The sequence below is a fragment of the Cryptomeria japonica genome, chromosome 7 (assembly GCF_030272615.1).
Source record: "Cryptomeria japonica chromosome 7, Sugi_1.0, whole genome shotgun sequence".
In the NCBI taxonomy this organism is placed as follows: domain Eukaryota; kingdom Viridiplantae; phylum Streptophyta; class Pinopsida; order Cupressales; family Cupressaceae; genus Cryptomeria; species Cryptomeria japonica.
The window spans coordinates 669,052,516-669,074,915 of NC_081411.1; the positions used below are offsets into that span (position 1 = coordinate 669,052,516).

Here is a 22,400-nt window from a genome sequence, read left to right on the forward strand (position 1 = left end):
ACCAAAGATGTTGAAGTAAAAACCAAAAAGTAAGGGGTAAGCCAACCAAGGGGCCAATGAGGATAGAAACATACAAAACAACCCACATCGAAGGAACTCTAAATAGCATCCGAGGCACCAAACCACTAAACCAACCCCTCAAAGAGGGCCAAAAGTCAGAAAGGGTCAGGAGAAGAAAAAGGGAAGAATGAACAACACCCTCGAGGAACAAATCAACATCCTTGGGAGCAAGACCAAGAATAACAAGACCCCAAAAGTGGCCTCTGAGACAGCAAAAAGAGTAGACTCCCTTGAAACCCCTACTCCCGCCTTACCTCCCACTCACCTCATTTCAAATTATTAATCTTGTAATAACTATTATTTTGTTTTATCAATTCCAAGGTAATATAAATCTATAGACGGTCAGTTTAGTTGAAAATATCATAATAAAGTAATTGTTATTGACATGATGAAAATTCCATGCTTGGTTACAAATTTGTTGCTAGTATATGAGTATATATATATGAGAAATTCACTTAGGGAATCTAACATACATAGTCATCCGGGCGGAAAATTCAAAGTTCATTGCCTCCTCAAATCAAGCCTTACCCGCGAAGGTACCCTTTGAGAGAGGAGCTGAACATTTTAACTTTAGCATAGGGCGTAAAAAAATTGAAAAACAAATTGACAACGGGAATCTAATATTCAACTAGATACTGTAAAGATCTCATGACCTGTTGTGTATCAGGATTCATCTTTCCTTGTAGCATCAGGATAACTTGAGCCATGCTTGGCCTCTCATTCTCATCCTTTAAAATGCATACCAGGCTTGCAAGAGTAGCTCTTCTCACCTCCTCAACATCCGCATGTATCGCAATTCTTTCGTCCACAACGCTCATCATGTTTCCGTTTACAATTTGAGTTGCAGCCCATATGGGAAAGTATTGCTTAGTGTGTTCCTTCACGCTCATGTCCACATTTCTTCGACCCGATATCATCTCCAGTAGCATCATGCCGAAGCTATACATGTCTGCCTTGGAAGTAATTGCTAAGCCGTCGATCCACTCGGGAGCGATGTAACCTCGAGTTCCTCTCATGCTTGTCAAAACCCTGCTGAAATCTCTTCCCACCAACTTTGCCAGCCCAAAATCAGCCACCTTGGCGTTGAAATCGCTATCAAGCAAAATGTTCTCGGGCTTTATATCAGAGTGGATGATTTGATCTCTGCATTCTTCGTGGAGATAAACTAAAGCTCGTGCAGTGCCCAAAGCAATCTCGAATCGTGTCTTCCAGTCCAACAGCTTTTGTGATCCAGCGAATAGAAAGGAATTGAGAGATCCGTTGGACATGTACTCGTAAACCAGCAGCCTTTGTGATCCTTCTGTGCAAAACCCGCAAAGCCGAACCAAATTGACATGCTGTATGTTTCCGATTGTGCTTATTTCTGCACGAAACTGCTTTTCTACCTGTGTAGACCCCTCTAATTTTTTAACTGCTACAAGGGTATTTTCTGGGAGAGCTCCTCTGAAGACAGAGCCAAATGCTCCTTTCCCTAACTTATCTCTGAAATTGTTGGTTGCAATTCGCAGCTCCTTGTAAGTGAATGTTCTCAGCGAAGCAGGCAGAGTCTCACCTTCCATATCTCCTCCCTTGCCCAGCATTCCACGCCTCCACCGAAGAAACATTATAACAAGGAAAGCTGAAACAAGAACGAAAGCAGTGCCTGCGGGAAGTGAAATTGAAAGGACACGACCTTGGTTACTGCCTCCACTGGATATGGATTGTTGCAACTCAGTAGCAGCCATGCGAAGGAAGACAGGTTGGTTGTTTGATGCAACGCGAACATTGAACAGATCCCCAAACCACATTCTACAGATGGGAGGAGTAGAGTTAGTGTGATCGAAGGCTTTGCAGGAGCAATTTTCCAGACATGCAGCTCTGCATGTTGATAGAGTTGGGTATTGGGAATATGAAACTGCTTTTTCCTCAGCTAAGGATATGTCGTTCTTTTGCAGGAAACCATCGGTAGTACCGTTGGTGGCAGAGCAGTGGAGAGGGCTACTACGAACGCATCCGCTTAACCACCAATCTTGTGAAAACCAGGCGCGATTGTCTCTTGGTTTGAAGCCTTCGAGACAGCTGCAGAATTGAAGATTGTTCCTGTTGCATGCTCCGTAAGCACCGCATAGATTATAGAACAAGGCAAAGGTCTCGAGGTATAGACCAGATAAGATTCTGGCTGCTACCACCAATTCGATAGTATGCTGCTAGATCTCCAGACTTGTCGAGGACTACGCGCTGAGTGAAACTATCAAATAATGATATTTGATCAAACGTGAAGTACATCCTTGTGGCAGAAATGTTTACAAAGGCGTTCTTAAGAATTTTAGAAGAGTCCTTATTAGACATCTCTGGCATGTTGGTGAATTGGTTACCAACCCACTCTCCGCTGTTCCAATAACTAATATTGTTATTATATAGGAGCAAAAAGTCCGTCTTGCCTGGGGTTGGATCCATTTGGAAAGAGAAGGGTCCAGGCGCTGGATCCGACGAGCTTCTCCAAGAAGTTAGCTTTATGCCTTTCCACACCTTCATTCCGGACAAGATTGTGTTTGTCGGGTACAAGAAACTCTCCCAGACAATCTCCGAAATGGTGTGTTCACCAAACATAGCAAAACTACCGGAATCAAGTATGATAGCTCTGGAGGCTATAGCTTTCTGGTTCTTCCTTGTCGACCAAATTGAGCGTCCCTCTGAATCATATAGTTTGAGATAGCCGTCTGTTGATAGCTTCAAAACGCCCGGCTTGTTTCTGATGGGAGTCTCTCTATTAGCCACCCAAATAATGGTCTTCTCGGTGATTTGGGCGTACCAGATACCGATGTACCAGTGATTGGTTCCATTAGGACAGAAAAATCCCAATTCGAAGGTGCCATTCTTTGAAACTATGCTCTGATTTCCAGTGAGAGAGGCCCCCAAAGCGATACTGTCTCCACCATCAACAGTCAGGGAATGGCAATTGTGAGGTAGAGAAAGCATATAAAGCACTGAAAGGAAGCAATAGCATACAAACAGACTATCAGTGGCCATTTCTATTGTCTGTCTGAAACGTTAAACGCTATTGGAACAAAGCCCTAGTAATACATCTTCTCACTATTTCGCACAGGTTTTGGAACGAAGGTACATAGGTAAGTCCGACAATCACTTTCACGTCTCGTTTACTTCAAATTTACTTGGAAGACACGTATGTAAGGCAGTCAATCACTTCACGTCGCAACGTTATTTTTATTTTGCGGGAGACGGCACGGTGTTTGACAAACTACGCTTTGAATGTCTTTGTCGGACTATACTCTATTCAAATACTATTTAGTTTACATGTTAAACTATTTGTAAGTAAAATTGACATAGTTTGCGTATTATTATTTTACCTTTCAAACACTCTTGTGCAGACAAGTAAACGAGTCTTGTTTATTAATCATAGTCAATCCAACGTGTTGAATCGAAATGTTCAAAACTTCTGCAACTTGGATAAAGACTTCGAATCGACCAGACACGATCGTTGTACATTGGAAAAGCCCATGGTAAACCGAACATGTTACTCTAATTTATAAGAACACAGAGACTTCAAGAGGTCAACTCAAAAGTTACATACGTTGTACTTGTATCGAAAGTTGTAATGTTATTTCAATTGTAATTTATATAAAACATCTTATAAATTTGAGGAAAGCTTTATAGTTAAATTTATAATTATTTTATTAGAGAATTGATACAATGTTAACTATTAAATAAAATTCAAATTTGTGTTTGTATTGGGTTGTGATTGTCAAGTCTCTACTATGCCAAAAAAGTTTGAATAGTGACAAATTACTATGAATTGAAGAAATTGATATTGAATGAATAATTTTTCTCCACATTTGAGAGGGTTTTTTGTCAATGTAAGTGAATTGTCAAGTCTTTATTGATATTGAATGAATAATTTTTCTCCACATTTGAGAGGGTTTTTTTGTCAATGTAAGTGAATTGTCAAGTCTTTATTCAAATGTTTTTTGAACATGTCATATACAAACATGTTGATATACTTTATGGATCATTATATGGCTTATGGATGTTATTTATGTGATGCATGATTATGGTTATTGATTTATGTATTAAGGTAGATGATGGATGGTTGGGATGAACATTTCTATATACTTTTTAGATGGTTGTATGACTTATCTATGTTATATATGTGATCGATCATTATGGTTATGGTTTATTTATTAAGGTACAAGATAGATAGTTTATGTGATTTTGTAATGCATATGTTGGTTTTTTTCTATATGATGCTTGGTGTTATGCATTTTGTTCACGAGGGTATGCATATGATTATCATTTTTGGTACAAACATGATATAATTTATGGATTGTTATGTTGGAGAATATTACATTAGTTGTTCAGTTTTAGAATAAATAAATTAGATTAAATAGAATAACAGTTTGTTTATAATTAATAGTTAGATAATTAGATAGTTGGGAATTGAATATCAATTTATCATTTTGTTACTAATTTGCAATGATGGTTTAGTTTATCAATTCTTCGCTCTTCATTTAGTGTTAGGGTAATGTGATCATGGATGTTTTGTTAATGTTGGGGGTCTGTAGAATTGCATATTGCATGGTGGATAGAAGCAATTATTGAAAACTCAAAATGTTTAGAAGGAAGTTATGTTTGCAACATAGTGAGAAGTGAAACTGTTGGAAATCATTTGTACTCAAGGATATTGAATAGAGGTGTGGGATTCTCACAAAAGAGGCTATAAAGTTTTCTTTTTTCTGATAGAGCTTTGTGAAAAAGAAAGCACATAAGTTTATCTTTTTTTAAAGTGTAGAAATTTTCTATTCCTTGTTACAATGTAGGAAGGAGTCATGTCAGATTGATTATATTGTGGATTATGTTAGTTCTGTAGGATATATGATGTGTCAAAATAAAATATTTTTTGGTCTCCTCTGGTATTCTATTTGCCTAGTTGAATGTTGATTGATTTTGTAGCAGGTTTGATATGAATTTATTCAAAGATGCATATTTTGGTCCAATAGGTTTTATTTGTTTGTTTTTTAATGGTTCTTTAGAATGTTTGAGATAAAGTTTACAACATATGGAGAGAAAAGATGCCTCCAAAATATGGAATGAAATCAAATGCAAATTTTTCAATAGAAGGCATTCTATCAAAAAATTATTTTTCACAAGTGGGATATTAATAGAGATTATTTTGAATTGATATTTATTGTTATGGTATGAGGGAAAAGATTGGGGTTTTTTCCAAAGATCATTGTGTAGTATTCAAATAGCAATCAGTCTTTGTTGTACAATGGGTACGCCAAAGAGGTGTGAAAGATCAATTAGAAAAAAATTTGGTGTATTTTGCATACAATTGTTTAGTGTGCAGATTCAATTTGTAGGACATTTAAAAATTGATGTTGTTTGTGCAACCAAGGTCTCAATCAAGAAGTGATAGCTTAAAACCAATTATGCATCTAGTTATATGGTTGCAAACATGACTAAAACAAAAATTAATTAGGAAGATAACTAGGTTCGATTACCAAGAAGATCATGTTATGTTTGCAATAGGTGGAGAGGGAAATAGATATATAAAATAGGTAGAGAGAGATGGAGAGGAAAGAAGAGGAAAGGAGAGCTCAGAGAGAGATGTAGAGAGATATGAAAAAAGTGCGTGATAGAAAGAGAGGGAGAAATAGGGATAAAGAGAGGGAGAGATGAAGATAGAAAAGAGAGTTAGAGAAATAAATATGACTTGAGAGAGAGAGAGAGAGAGAGAGAGAGAGAGAGAGAGAGAGAGAGAGAGAGAGAGAGAGAGAGAGAGAGAGAGAGAGAGATGTTGAGACAAATATGTCTAAGAGTAACAAGGAGTGTGTGAGTCAGAAATAGAGATAGATAAATAGGAGATGGATATAAAAAGAGAGAGTGACACACATAGAGAGGGAGATATAAGGAGAGATAAGGAGAGATGGGGATAAAAAGAGGGAGTGATAGAGATAGGCATAGAGGGAGGGAGGGAGAGAGAGATGTATGGAGAGGTAAGGAGATAGAGATAAGTGAGAGAGATGGAGAGGAATATGGAGATGGAGAGGGAGATAGAGAGGAAGAGGGAGAGGAGAAGATAGAGAGACATAAAGAGATGATGAGATAAATTAAATGTATTATATAAATTAAAATAAAAATTAAAAATATATTTGTTATACAATAAGTTAAATTTTTTAAAAAATAATTAATTATAAATTAAATTATACTAATAAATTTTAATTATTATTTCTAATTTCATAAAAAGACATAAATAATTAAAAATGAATTTCAAACTTAAATCTTAATTAAAATAAAAATAGAATAAGCTAAATGCAAAGTCAAAATTTATGAAAATTCAAATATTAGTAAAAGTAAGATTTAAAAAAAATTATAAATAATAAATATTTTAAATTGAAAAATAATTAAATAAAAAAATAAAAATTTTCTTTTTTAATTTATTAGAATTTAAATATTAATAAAATATTTACCTAATATGTGAAAATGTGCTTGGAGCAAAGCTTGACAATTACACATTGGTTTATTGGTGTCTTATACATGGCAAATTCAATGAACAAAGGCATATTCATTTTTTCGTTTTATGAAGTGCATTGAGACCAAGAATCATTTTCACAATTTTTTATACATTTGAAGTAAAATCAAAAGTTTTTAATAAGATTTCAGATATAGATTAATCAATTGTTGAAAAAAATAAGGTTGATATTCCACTAGATTAAGTGATATTCAATAAATTGTGATGATCACATATTTATATAGGACATAACAGTAGACCTAAAACTTAATACTTTTTTTGATAATTGAAAAAACAAGTCATATTTAATAGACTGTAGTTGTTATATATTTGTACATGACATCGCAGTAGACTTAAAAACTTAATACTTTTCTTGATAACCCAAAAAATAAAATCATATTCAGTGACTGTGATTGTCATATATTTGTATTGGACACGACAATATTCTTAAAACTTAATAGTTTTCTTGATAATCCGAAAAACCAAATCATGTTCATTAGAATCTGATTATCATATATTAGTATGGGACACAATATTAGACTTAAAACTTAATTCTTTTCTTGATAATCGAAAAAATCAAGTCATATTCTTGAATAAACTTGATTGTTATATATTTGTATATAACAACAATACACCTAAAACTTAAGTAAACTTAATACTTATCTTGAAATTTCTAAAAAAAAATTAATAGACTATGATGGTTTCAAATTTGATGGTCCATAAATTATTATCTTTTCATATCACATAATACAATAGAAATTTGGTTGTCTAATATCACTTTTGTCTTTGTTTTCTACAGTTTTGTCCAATCTTCCCCACGGAGTCATGTGTGGTGGTTTAAAAGTGTTTTGTTTTTGCCAGCCACTTGAATAACAAAGTCTACACTGATACAACACTAATTTTTTTAATGCCTTTCCTTTAAATTAAAGATGATCAATAAAATGAACTGCGTGTTGTCATGTTGGCAATATTCTTAATTTCGTTGGTCAATTTGATGGAAATTGTCTATCTGTCTTTCTTTGGAATTCTATGATGTGAATGTATTTAAACAATGAACGGAAAATTTAACAATGCATTGGAAATGATTTCTAGTAAGGAACTAATAACTCTTGTAGTTCATATTTTATTTTATCACCATTATACTATTTAATGGAGATACTACATGCACTTGTAATTTATCGAATATATCTTACATTTATAAGATGGATTATTGTACAATATTAAAATTTAATTAGTAACTTGTTAGGTGAATGATTTACAATTAAAATTATGTTATTTCAACTATAATCTAATGTGATATACTATTGTGGTCTAATTATGCTTATGATTGTGTTGACTAATATGTAGGAAAGTAATTGTGCCACAAATAGAAAGGAAAACAATCTTGACCAAATTTATATAATGAATTTATAGGTTAACCCTTTTAGACTCAAAAGGTAATGTTATAATATAATAGATTGGATAATTATGGTTATGAGGTTTGACGATATGAATCAAGTTTAATTGTGATTTGTGAGGGTGTTTAATTTTGAGTGAGATGATTAGGTGCACAACTGATTTTAGAGTTTGGGAACTCTTTGTGAAGTTTAAAATTTTGGATTAAACTTTGAATGGGTCTTTTAAGGAGTAATTTTTGGTCAATTTTATTGGTTAAAGTGCAAAAATAGACCCCTAAGATCTATACCTTTGAGCTAGGGACCCATTAGGCATGTAATAATGTGCCTAAGGGATGGTTTAACCATTCAAAATCCCTCATTAATAAAAGTGACAAGTTTTGAATATTTGGTGAAGGTAGAAGGATTGATGTTACTAGCCCAATCCAAAAAACTTGTAGTATCCCTCCTCGACTTATATTTTCATTTGTTCATTGATAGACTTATCTAGACTGTTAGGTGATGTTTTGATTTATACTTATGACTCTATCGACATCTTAGATGCTTATTGATGATGCTAGACATTTCATATGAAAGAAATTAAAATGCAGAAATACAAGGCAAAGATCAACAACACCATAACACCAAGATTTTTACGTGGAAACATAGTTAATGGATAAACCACGATGGGATTCTAACCCATGATATTAATATACTTTGATAAAAGTATAGAAATATTACATAAGGGGAATGCACATGCATTCAAGCGCACTACCTAGAGCTCACTGCTCAAAATAAGAAAAGAGCTACAACCCAGAAGGCTCACTACCTTACAAATGTTTGTAAGAGATTACAATAAAGTTTTGAACTATGACGTAGCATCAAAAAATGTCTCAGTATAGTTTCAGTTAAGTACGTGAAACTGTTCACAATCACTCATACACATATCCCATACAATCATTGAATACCAAAATGGTCAAATAAACCTATCTTATATCCGCATCACCAATTTAGGTCACCACCAAGTCGGCTTCAAGAACATGCCATAAAAGATAAAACGTGTACACAAGTCAGATTCAATTTAAACCAAAAATAATTAAGCGGACCAAAACAAAATATCCACATGCTTCCCACAGGTCGGCTCATCAACCTAGAACACTCAAACAATCACAAAAATTGATCCACAAGATCCACAAACTTTATCATTGCATGTTATGACTGATAACCATTGTTCTAACCAAAACATGATTATCGGATCTTCTAACTTACTAAAAACTTATCATTGGAGGCTATAAACCTAGAATAAGGTAAATTGCATATCCACAACACATCGCTCAAATCCGCAAAGAAAAATACTCAACCAAAGTAATCTTCCAATTAAAATACTGTACACTTTGTCAGATACCCTGTTTATCTTACCGAACCTTATTGGACTAAAGTAAACTTTACTTAATCTTTTGGAATGATAAAATCATGAAGTGTGGATGCCAATATTGATATGAGTTGCCATCAATGACAACATCTCAACATGCCTTTAGTGTCTCTTTCCAACAGTTTCCACATAATGTATTGGATGGCATATTAAGGCTACAAGATTGGACAATTTGATAAGACCCCCTAATCTTGACTGCATCATTGTTTATATTATTAATTAAAATGATATATGAAAATATTAAATACATTTCAAAAAATTGAAGACTAGATATATGATATGTATCAAAATAAATATTATATATAGTAGATATTTAAATAAAATATAAGTATTATATATTACTAGAATAGATTTCTTAAGCACATCTATCTAAAAGGCACATAGAGATATTAGTCCCTAGGGGAAACATCTATTCAACATACAAGATGCACCTTTGACTATGATTATTTATTAATTAAAAATAAAAAATTCATTGTACTCTTTTTTTTAATTAATTAATAAATATGGTCAAAGGTGGATCCTATATGTTGCATAGAAAAAAGTCTCTTGAGATGCATATTCGATACATGCATTGAGATTGATAGATCTCAACATCTTTTAGATAAATGTTTATGATATATATGCTAGTGATTTAAAATAGTTGAATTTGATTTTAAATTATTAATATATAGACTTAACACATTTAAATACACTTAGGCTCATTAAGCCTACTTAGTAATCTATTTCTACTTAGTGGGATCTAATGATAGATGACTAATTAGGCTATCTAATGATAAAATTTGTGTTGCCTAGGATACTAAACTATATAATGTTAGTGTCTAATCTTTAGTTGAGTCAAGCCTCAAACAATTCCTTTGAAAAGGACCCAAAGAATTAGAGGAGAAAACTCATTTATTGGCTCCAGATAAATATTGTAATCCTAAAAATAGTGCGGGTGTAGGATTTCATAACTTGGAAATTTAGAATTTAGCATTGGGTAATAAGCTAGTTTGAAAGTTCTACTTGAATCCCCAATCTAAATGGGCTTCAATCATAGTAGAAAATTATCTTGATTCAGCTGATCTGGAAAGGATATTTATAGCATTATAACTCCCATTAGGACCACAAATGTGGAAATTTATGGTCATATGTAGGCAAATTCTTCTTCCTTATCTCTCTTGGTTGATTCATGATGGAAAAAACACTCTCTTTTGGGAGGAGTCATGGAATGGACATCCCCCTCTTGCTAGATTAGACAACATGGAGGAATTGAAGACTCATTAAAGAAAATTGAGGTTTAAAAGTATCTAACTACCTTACCAGTGTTTCACAAGATTGTCTGCCACTAGCTAGGTGGAAAGATTTCTCAAAGATGGTGACCCCCCATTCTCAGAAGTTGAAACTTCAAGTGGAGCTTAATAGGACCATTCATTTTAGGAAGGGAAGTGATAGGATAATATAGTCTTGATTAAAGTCAGGTATGTATATAGTTTGGGAAGGATATGAAACATTAAGTGAGTCTCATCACACATCTTAAAAAAAGAGGTGTTTCTCTTTCTGTTGGTCAAATGTAGGACTTCCAAAGGTAGGATAATTTTCATGGTTAGCCATAAAAGGTAGAATTATCACCAATGAGAGACTCGATAGCTTGGGGATAGCACTGACATTTACCTATGTACTATATGATAAAGAGATTGAAACTATAGATCATCTTCTCCTTAATTATGCATTTGCTTATGACTACTAGACTTGGCTTTGTAACAATTTGCACTGGTCTCACCCTTTTCCATCTTCTTTGAGTATGATGTTTGAAGGATAGCTCAAGTTGTATTCAAAATATTTTTTTGCAGCTATATGGGAAGTTTCTCCAACCATTCTTATATGGAACATTTCGTGGGAAAGGAATAGAGGAATCTTTAGAAAATAGAAAAACCAGATTAATCATGTTCTTGAGAATATAGAAAAGTCTATCTCAGAAGTGGTAAAGGCTTATACAATCATGCATAAAAGCATGGAATTTTCTTATACTTCTTTGGATGACAGTGTTCTTAAGGCTTGGTTAGGAATAACTCTTCCCTTTAAAGGTAGTCTTCTTAGGAACTCAAACAGTAAAAGGAATAGAAAAGATATCAAGTGAGAGCCTCTAGATAAATTCTAGTGGAAGGTCAACTTTGATGATGCAACAAAAGGAAATCTCGATACATATGGGGTTGGATACGTTATTAGGGATGCAAGGGGTGACATTCTGCATGCAGAATTTGGATGCATACTAGAGGGAACCAACAATATTGTAGAAGCCATAGAAATAGTTTATGGATTATGTATGGTGTGCACTTTTGGCACTCAAGATTTAATTATTGACGAAGATTCTATGAATATAATCTCAGCCCTCAAGAAACTAGAAGCTGCAAGTTGGAGTGTGAGGTACATCCTTTAGGAGGATAAGGAGATATTAGAGAAGTTTGGTAATTATGCCATTAAAAATTGTTTCAGAGAATAAAATGGTCTAGAAAATGCTCTTGCCAACAAAGGATGTTAGCTAAATTTGGGGGAGATCAAGATAATTTCATAAGATATTCGCTTGGATGAGGAGCTCACACCTTTTTTTCATTAATGAATCTTTTAATTAACCTTTTATGTGTTTTTTTCCAACTCGGATATTTCAGGCTATGATGTAAGCACTATGTGTAGTGGGTGGAAGCCACAATGAAGCACATCCAAGATTGACAACACAATTTAAATGTGGCAAGCATCATAAAGAGCATGACAAGTGGCCATGTTCGCGCTTGAGGTGGAATATTTATAGTGAGTGTGCAATATATGGATTGATTTCAAGGAAAGATGAAGAGCTAGCATCGCACATCGACATTACCTTTGAGGCTGCATTAAATATTTTCTTTTTGATATGTTGCCTAGATATTATGGCACCTTCTTAGAGCTTCCCTAGTAATGGAAATGACTATAATGGTTGTGAAGGGTTTCAAGTGATCATTAGGGATGCCCATAAAGTTCTTTGATAATACCTTTAAAATATGTTAAATCCCTCCCTCGTATGAGTCAATTTCTATCTTGAGTTCATCGCATCCCGAAATTCATGTGAAATTTTTATGTGATGGATTTAAGGGGAGAAAAGCATCATTTTGTCTCATCCTTCTCTTGTCTCTGTGTTCTTCACTCATTGGTGTTAATGGCAATGGAATATAAGCTGCTCAATCACCACATTTCAATAACATTCATAGGCTAGGAGTTCCCAATCTTTGAGACCTACACAATGAAGCACTTGAAGTGAATTTTCAAGTGGGACTATGTGAAGATTCAACGACAAATCACTACAATGGGAGGAGAGGCTCTTAGCCATAAGGTGCCTCATAGTCTTTATCCATCCTAGGTTGTATCTGTGTTCCTATTCAATTTTTTTGACTTTAGAATTATGGATATGTGTTGCATTTGTGCTCATGTTATGTCAAAGAGGGATTCATCTCCCCCAATGATATTGAAAGGGTAGTAAAAATATATAACTTGTTCAATGGAAAGGGATGGGTGGGTGGTATTTTCCCAAAGAAAATTCTAAAGAAGTCCCACTATGTGAGCATATACAATACCATGAAAATCGGACTTGAATCTAACAATTACAAGCTTTTTGAGAATGAGCTAGATTTATTATTTGAGCTAATCTCTTCAATGGAGCCAAATTAGTTCTTAGATCTTTTTTACTCGGTTCATCATCTGGTGCTACACTAATCTCACCATCAAAGGGTTGAGAAGGCTCCTGCTGTAGAAAGGGTAGTTGGAGCACCAAAAGGGTACTTTGTGGCCTTGTAGTTAGGCAACAATACTTATAAGGAGGACAATGTAGGGCATTAGGTGACAGGAGAGAACTCACCAGATACTTAGAGTGCCCTATGATTTCTCTGATTGTTGTATGGAACAATATATTTTTGGCTTTCGTTTGCTAAGATAATGAATTTTACTATTATATGTAGCTATCCCCATAGATTTATACTAATGAAATGTAGCTTGTACAGGGTATATAACTAGAACATTCTGATTTTGCAAATAGTTTCTCAGATGGAGCAATGTTCTTTGAGCTAGGTTTTTTGGGGTTTTGGGTCTACAAATAGTCTCTTAGATTGAGCAATTCTCTTTGAAATATTTTTTAAAATTTTTTTTGTGGTTTTTGTTGAAGTGTCTAGTTTGAGCTACAATATGGACTAGCTATTTTTGGATAACATCTTCTACTATATATATTTTATTTCTTATCAATAATATAAATTATGATTTTGCACTTTGCCCTAAAAAAAAAATTAAACAAAAGTAACTTATTACTGTATTTATATGTTAGCACATTTGTTATGTACTGATCAGAGCTCCAAATAGCTATGTGATCTAGGTATATAAGGAAACTCATTTATCCATAGTTATTAATTATTTTAAATTTAAAACTATGTGCATTGATAGATTTTCATTCATTGTACAGGTCAAACATACATCCTTCGTACTGATGTGGCAACACAATTATCATGAAATGAAGAAATGCTACCTCTTAATATATATTGTGTTGTGTTGTCCATGACGCTAAGGAGAAAAAAATGACCAAAGTTTGCAATAAAACTATTTAAAAACCATGCCAAAGTAGATTTTTACATAGTCCTCATTGCTAGCGAAATTCACGAGCGGGTCATTAAATGTCAAATGTGCGACATGGAAGAGATATCAATATTAGTGCCAAGTTGTGGGTAAACATAGAGTACATGGGTAGTGAATGCTAAAAAATAGTATAGGATAAAAATAGTGTCATGTTGTTGACAATGCCAAACAAAAGAAAGTAATGGTGAAATAAATGGGAAAATATGCAAATAGTGTTGATGATGAAGAAAAGTGAAAAAAATCAATGGATGAAATAGTTTTAATCATCTTGCATATGTTTTCATGAATGTTGAATCATTGATTTTAAAAATCAGCTCACCCATCTCAAATAAGAGATGCCTTCGGCATAATTAAGTCTAAACATTTGGTGCTAATCAATCTCAATAAAATTTAGATTTAGGTACATACATTTAAGAATTAGTTGTGATTGATGTTTGTTTCAAAGGCATTTGATTAAATGGTGATGTCCAAGTTGTAGACATCTAGATGATGCTAAGGTAAAAAAGAATAGTTGTCATTGGGTTATAAATAAAATACATGAATATCAATTAAAAGGGAGGGATTGGTCCTTATTACATATCTCCCACTTCATCTTGATGAAGTTGAAATATTGAAAATCTTCGTTGTCTAATCTTTTCATAGTGTTTATTATGACCAAGATTACCATTTCTATTGAAGAAAGGTGAAGTGTTGGTGCATCTTCCATAATAGGGAGGGTAGTTTAAGCCATGGTGGATGAGGGTTTGAGGAGAGGGATATTGCATGGAGAATGGAAGAGAAAAAATATTGCATATGCTCACGTGAAATGATTAAAGAAGAATATGAGGACAATGAGGTGCATATGAGAATGCATAAAGAAAAATAAAATTAGGAGAAGCTATGAAGTATAAGGCTATATTTTAAAAAAAGGTAATACTTGAATGTAAGGGTTGTCTATGATGTATATTGAAAGTTTTCAGACTTGTTTGAGTGAGGTGTTTCAATTATATTTATTTATTTAAATGGTTAAGATTAAAGTTAAGAATTTTTATTTTTTTGGTTTTGTATTTATTTTTATCTTTTAAACATGAAAATTATACATAGTATATTTAATATGGGTATTTTACATTTGATATTGATGATTATTCATCTGATATATAATTAAAATATTAAATAAAACATAAAATATATTTTAAATTTATTTTACATAAATAAACATAGAGTTGATTCAACTATCATAAGATAAAGAATTAGCAAATAAGAGAAAGGGGATAAGAGGCATGCCTTATATTCTATTGTTAGGTGGTTTTCTAGAACAATATTAAATGGAATCATATTAAAAGATTCTATGAAGTTTTGAAGAGCTTTTACTCCGGCATCTATACATGTCTAAACTAGAGATAACTAGTTGCTATGAAATATGTATAGCTTTGTACTCAATAACATCCTTAAGTTGAAATAATAAGTACTATGAAGTAGGATTTGAGTATGTGACCCTCAATGATATAAATGATAAATATTTTATTTAATGTGGATAAATATTAGCTATTTAGTTTATTTCTTGTGGAAAATTTATTGTATCATTTATATTTTTGTTGACCTTTAGTTTCATGTGTTGATTGAAGTATTAAGTTAAGAGGTGCTACCCAAATTTTCTAAACGTGTGTTAAATAATTCTTTATCATTGTGTCCAAACATTAGGTCAAACTATAAATTATAACATACACAACTTTTCATCCAAATGATTGGCATGTGAAGGAGAAACTTAGGAGGAAAAACTTTCCTTCTTTGAACAATTGTCCAAGAAGATAATGCAACCAAATTTGAATCATTGGGAAAGAAGGAAGATAAACCTTCTTAAAAGAAATGATACATTCCACACTATGATTTAAAGAACAAGGATACAAAACAACCTTAATAGGATCATTAGAAATAAAAAATTGATACTTTTGATTTTATCAATTCTTGCCAAATATTTGTACTCAATTTTGAAACTTGAGCTAGTTTTTTTAAACTATTCTATTCTTCTTCTTTTTTCTTTTCTTGTACTTTGATTTTTAAAATTATTTTTTTATATTCGAGAGATGTCAAACATGTATACCAATGTTTGATTTTCTAGATATTCCTTTATAAATATTTTAATGTGAGCTCTTATTGATTTTTTTTAACATGATCATGTCATTACACTACACCCCTCATTTACACTATAGAATACACTTATTGACATAACTATCTCCCTTTATCTTTCTCTCTTGGAATTCTTTAAACATACATTGTGTGATTCGATGTCATGTATGAACACTTAATTTCTTTATAGGTCATTAAAGAAGAGATTAGGTGAATTGCCATTTTTATAAAATTGAATTAATTTACATCTTTCTAGATGATGTTGATGGTTGATCTTTGCAAGGTTGTTTGTGACCTAACAACTCTTTTAAGGTATGTTGGTAAACAGATTTGTCACTACGAATTCATCTTCAAAATTGACCTTGTTCACTCGATGTGCATTAACAATCGTGCCAACAGTTGGAGAGATTGTGGTGAGGCCACAATATTCCTTTGCATTTGAGAGGGGTAGCTCCCTCGTATGATAGGGGGTATTTGTAATTTTTGTGTACTTTTAACTTTAAAGTACATTAAGGAGAAAACATAAAACTAAAATAAGATTAATAACAGAAACCCTAATGATAGACATACGAATACCAAATAGGATTTCACAACTGATACTGAATGCAAAGGGGGTTTAAGCACAAGATGAGTTTTGACTTGCAATGATGATGAAAGAAGGGTGACAGATCTCAACATATGAAGAGATTGAGTAATTCTAGCACATCCAAACCAAGATACCAAAGCTTGATAATGTTTCATTATATCAATTGCATGAATCCTAAGCATTCCAACAGATGACAAATGATTTGCATATGGACAAATTAGTAACAATAACTCAAGAGGAATATATCGAGCATATGAGCTAAATGCACATCCTTTATTATTCCCATGAAATTATACAATCTCAAAAACCCTTTTGTACAAAGTATAAAAACAAAATTCATCAAACTATTTCTCTATGAATTTCTCCATTAACAAATGAAATATCCTCGTATTTATAAGTCCCCTTCAATAACTAATCCATAACCACTTAGAATAACCACTTTTGGTAATTGCTTAGGACAACCAACTTAGGAAAACTACCTAAATCAACACTTAGAATAACTACCTTTTTGAAGAAAAGTTAAAATTAACCTAACTTTTACAAAACTAAAGCCAAAATTATAACTTTAGTTACAATAAGTGATAAGACACTTTTTCAAAAAGGTAAGTGGAAACACTCATTGAAAGAATAAGAAAGTCATCAATTTGGTCAAAGTAAGCACCGTGTCATCCTACAATCACAAACAACTTGGTCTTCAAGGAAATTCACTCCAACTCCAACTTGGAAAGTTACTCCTTTGCATGCAATCAAATATCCACCTTTCGTAACTAACCACAAATCACCACCAAGAAGATTGAAACTTTTCGAATTCTCATTACACCTCTTAAAGCTAATATCCGAAAAGAATTTACAATGATGCACCTTTAACAAAAGCTAGCTAGACCATTCCTCAAGTTGAGATCATGAAAATCATCTCCGAAATACTTTGTAGATGTCAAATTTTCTAACTTCATTGCAAGTCCTTGCGACTTCAAATCTACCTTTTTCATTTGTTCCATAAAGAATCACAACTTGCGAACATGAATGCTATTTCATTGGAATATACATAGTGATAATATCGTTTGCAATGATAGCCCACATGTCAACAATGAGAAAATTTTGCAATGACTAACTCTTCACTTGATCACTTTCCTTAAGAAAGTCAACAACTTTTAGAAAATAATCTTCTGTCTTGGGACTTTATCGTATCCACTTATACAAATTCATGCGAACTTGCCAACTTGTCACTATGGTGGCCAATGAATAATTCTTTTCTTTGTATTCTGCAACATTGAGTAGATGAGTTGAATTTGGAAATACCTTACTCCAATTTCGTAAATCATTTTCAATAAATTGATTTTGAGTATTTCCAACAACCATTGTAGATCATGAGAAGGCATATCTTTGAGGTGTTCTATCAAATGATTCGGGTGCATTGTGAATGGTTTCATATTTTGTACGCGTGTTTAGTGAACTTCATGGCTACTACACCTTTCCAATAATTTGGTGTTGCTATTATCTGATGACCCCAGCCTTTAATGAGATGAGATCTCTTTGAGGAATTTTGTCGATGATTTAACCTTGTCTATGCATCCACATCTTGCATCTACTTGAGAGTTTACGGAGCCTTTTCAACAAATCATTTATGTATTTGGCTTCGACCTGTCAATTGCATATTTACTTGAAAAATTCTAAAGCCGCTTCAACAAATATATTTGGTTGTATTCTGCAATCGTTTCATTTCATTCCCAGAGATGGTATCTCTTTGAGGTATTCGGTCGAACACATTAGCTTCTTAGTTTGTACTTTTACATTATGCATGTGTGTCATACCTTGTGCTTTCATATTTCTTCTCATGAACTACTATCAAAGCTCTTCTCTCGGCATTGGTAGAGAAGAAGAACATTGGCGAAGGTTGTGGCGTTTGAATTTACATCTGACATTTTGCATTTGCTAGATATTTTCTAAAGTCTTTGTTGCGAATCTCACAAACATTGCATTCCGTGAGATTACCTCTCTTTCGAGGCATTCTGTCAAACAAATTTGGTGTTAGAATGGGCTTTATGTTTGTCATTGTATTTTCTTGAAAGTTTCTAAAGAGTATTTTCTAAATCTCATTTTCAATATCGTGCAATCATTGTCTCATGAGACGGCGCTACCGTTGAGCATTCTGTTGACAATTCATGCGCTCTGTCTATTAATCCGCTTTCCTTCTCCATGCTTCCCTTTCACATACATGTGTACAAGTGCACTTGCAACTATAACATTTCAAAAAATCCCTCTATCCTTGATACTTTGATGGATATCCATAACCTTCTCCAAAGCTCCACTGGGGCAGGCGGGCAGGAGGATGCCGATAACAATTATAGGATCACCTTTGCACTTGGCCAGTGTATGTGCTTGATAGTTTCTGAAACCTTCGCTGTGAATTTTCACATGATGCTTCGATGAATTAGTTATCTATAAGTAGTTATTATAACTACCTCCTCTTTGGACTTGAAAACAAATGAGAAACTCTCTTTGTGAGCGATTTGTGAAAGTTGGCAATGTCTACCCAGTTTCTATTAACTTAAAACTTCTCCATCTATGTTTTGGTAAAATAAAGCAACTTGCCGATAGTACCCTTATTGCCAATGGTGTTCAATGTCAATTTTAAAACCAGCTCACCACTTTCCCTAATTCGGTGGTCTTTACAAGTTCAGCAATTTCAAATACTTTTGCAATTTTATGGAAACACCGAAGACACTTGATTTAAACTTCCTTATCGGCAGAATACAAACTTACCATAAAGAACATCCCACGATGAAGAATCAAGTTTATCCTTATTAATATGTTCTTGATAAAAAATTGCCACATTGTTAAAAATAACATCTCAAACCTCCTTGTTGAACCATTTAATGACGAGCTTCATAAAACTCAAGATTGGATTATTCTGATAGACGATTCGATGGAGAATGAAGTTAAAATCCTTGCAACTTTGAAACTACAAATAAAAAAAATCTCCTCACTTTAATCTCAAATTGGATATAGTAGGAAGACACTATAGTGTTATGTGAAAAGGAGAAAGAATTTGGATGATAGTACATTGGAAGGCAATTGGGCAATAATGTGTAGAGCTCCTCATTCTGATAGGATTGAAGATGGAGTTTGGAACTTGGTCACTATAGTTTGGAATGATCACACACGTCCGTCATCAAATAGTAGAGATGTCATCAAACATAGGGTTGGGCCTAATGAATATGTGCTACAATAAAATATTGGGGTCATGTGGGGTCCTAATGGGGCCACACATGTGTTACAACACCATATGACCCCTTAGGACACCATACGATCCCTTGGGACATCATGTGCTCCTAAGGGGTCATATGGTGTGCTAAGGTGTCATATGGTGTTGTTAGGGGTCATGTGGAGTCCTAATGGGGCCACACATGTGTTAGGAGACCATATGACCCATTAGGACACCATATAACCCCTTAGGACATCATATGATCCTAAGAGGTCATGTGGTGTGCTAAGGGGTCATATGGTGTCTTTAAGGGTCATGTGGGGTCTTAATGGGGTCACACATGTGTTACAACACCTTATGACCCCTTAGGACACCATAGGACCCCTTAGGACAACATATGGTCCTATGGGGTCATATGGATTGCTAAGGAGTCATATGGTATCATTAGGGGTCATGTGGGGTCCTAAGGGGTCACACATGTGTTAGAACACCATATGACCCCTTAGCACACCATATGACTCCTTAGGACATTATATGCTCCTAAGGGGTCATGTGGTGTGCTAAGGGGTCACATGATGTCGTTAGGGGTTATGTGGGGTCGTAGGTGGGTCAAACATGCATTACAACACCATATGACATGTTAGCACACCATATGATCCCTTAGGACATTATATGCTCCTAAGGGGTCATATGGTGTGCTAACGGGTCATATGGTTTCAATAGGGGCATGTGGGCTCCTAAGGGGCCACACATGTATTAGAACATCATATGATCCCTTAGGACATCATATGGTCATAAGGGATCATATGGTGTCGTTGGGGGTCATGTGGGGTCCTAATGGCGCAACACATGTGTTAGAACATATGAATATGACCCCTTAGGGCATCATATGGTGTGGTAAGGGACCTTATATGGTATCATTAGGGGTCATGTGGGGTTCTATATATTGGAACCTTTTTTATGTCAACATAACCCGTACAGGGTTTTTGGTCTAAAAAACACGAATGGGCTTTTATATTTAAAAACTCATTCATGCCTTTATTTTTAAAAAGATGTTCGCATTTTAGCATGTTTAGGCTCATTAATAGCCTTGGATGGCAAGGTTGAGGCTTGGGAGTTTGATTTCCCTCCATTTCCCTCCTTTTTTACATGTTTTGTTTTATCAAATTGGTTTCTCAAATTCGTCATCATCAGGTTTACACCTCATCAACTAGGTATTTGTAAAATTACCACCATAATTTCACACGTCTTTTGAGCTTTCTAACCATTTTTTCTTTTAATATTTGGACAATATTAAGATATTAAAGTTTAGTTTTTTAACTAGTGTCTTCATAGTTCCTAGAGACATATGTGTACCATTTTTTAATAACTTTTGATCTACTTATCCAAAATTTTACAAAATATATATATTATTGTAGTGCACTTGATTCTTTACACTTAAAAAAATAAATTTGCATTTTCAATTATTTTGATGCAAGTTATGCTTCACGCATGAACAAGCATCTAATTTTCAGGATGTACCCGTTTTGAAAAATAAATAAAACAAAATACTATGTTATGTTTTTCAGAAAAATCAAGAACTATTTTTCATGCACAAAGGATTTGACACCCTTAATCTTATCTAATTTTAAAAAGAAATAGTATTTTGGAAACTAGATTCAGAGTAATACAATATTTGTTCTTTGGGTATCTTCATATTTTGAGTGGACGAGTATCAAATTGCTCCTTGAAGTCTAGGTTTAGCTGATTTTAGAAAAAAAAGGTGTCCACTTATACCCCCCTTTTTGCACACCATCTTGGTGTACTTACCCACTATAGAATACACTTCTTGACAAAACTAGCTCCCTTTATCTTTATCTCTTGAAATTATTTAAATATACATTGTGTGATTTGATGTCATGTATGAACACTTAATTACATTATAGGTCATTAACGAAGAGATTAGGTGAATTGACATTTTTATAAAATTGAATTAATATACATCTTTCTAGATGTTGTTGATGGTTGATCTTCGAAAGGTTCTTTGTGACCTGACAATTCTTTCAAGGTATTTTTAAAATTGAAATTTTTTATCTCTAAAATAAATACAAAATAGATTGATGCCAACCAAGTGGATGTAAGACCAAGATTTTGTTCGAGAGGCAAGTTGAGTTAAAGAGTAAAGGAAAAAATTGTAGTTACAAATATTAATGTACAAATCAAGCATATAAACAAAAACCATTCACTAGACTCAAAAAATTGCATTTGTAGGACAATGATCAAGACGATGTTAGAGTATTCATTAGTTTGCACCATTGTTTAACTATCACATTTAAGTATTGTTATTCATATTTTCTTTCTTAAACCATATATATTTGTCAAAGTAATATTATGATAATTATTCACTATTAGTGTGTATTACTCTACAATGATTATTAAATTGACTTCAATTCATTCTAAGAGTTATTTATTTACCTTCACAATTATATACTTTTGTATAATAGACTTATACTATTAACTATTTT

The 22,400-nt window shown here is 33.5% G+C and overlaps 2 protein-coding genes across 2 annotated transcripts; both read right to left on the minus strand.

Moving 5' to 3' along the window:
* Nucleotides 1-594: 594 nt before the first annotated feature.
* Nucleotides 595-1,863, minus strand: LOC131856239 (G-type lectin S-receptor-like serine/threonine-protein kinase At2g19130). The gene has a single exon (XM_059207694.1). The coding sequence runs from the start codon at nucleotides 1,845-1,847 to the stop codon at nucleotides 678-680; it is 1,170 nt and encodes a 389-aa protein (XP_059063677.1). The 5' UTR covers nucleotides 1,848-1,863; the 3' UTR covers nucleotides 595-677.
* A 306-nt stretch (nucleotides 1,864-2,169) lies between these two features.
* On the minus strand, nucleotides 2,170-3,069 carry LOC131856927 (G-type lectin S-receptor-like serine/threonine-protein kinase At2g19130). Its single transcript, XM_059208882.1, has one exon. It carries the CDS (start codon nucleotides 3,067-3,069, stop codon nucleotides 2,170-2,172), a length of 900 nt encoding a protein of 299 aa, XP_059064865.1.
* Between the last annotated feature and the right edge of the window lie 19,331 nt (nucleotides 3,070-22,400).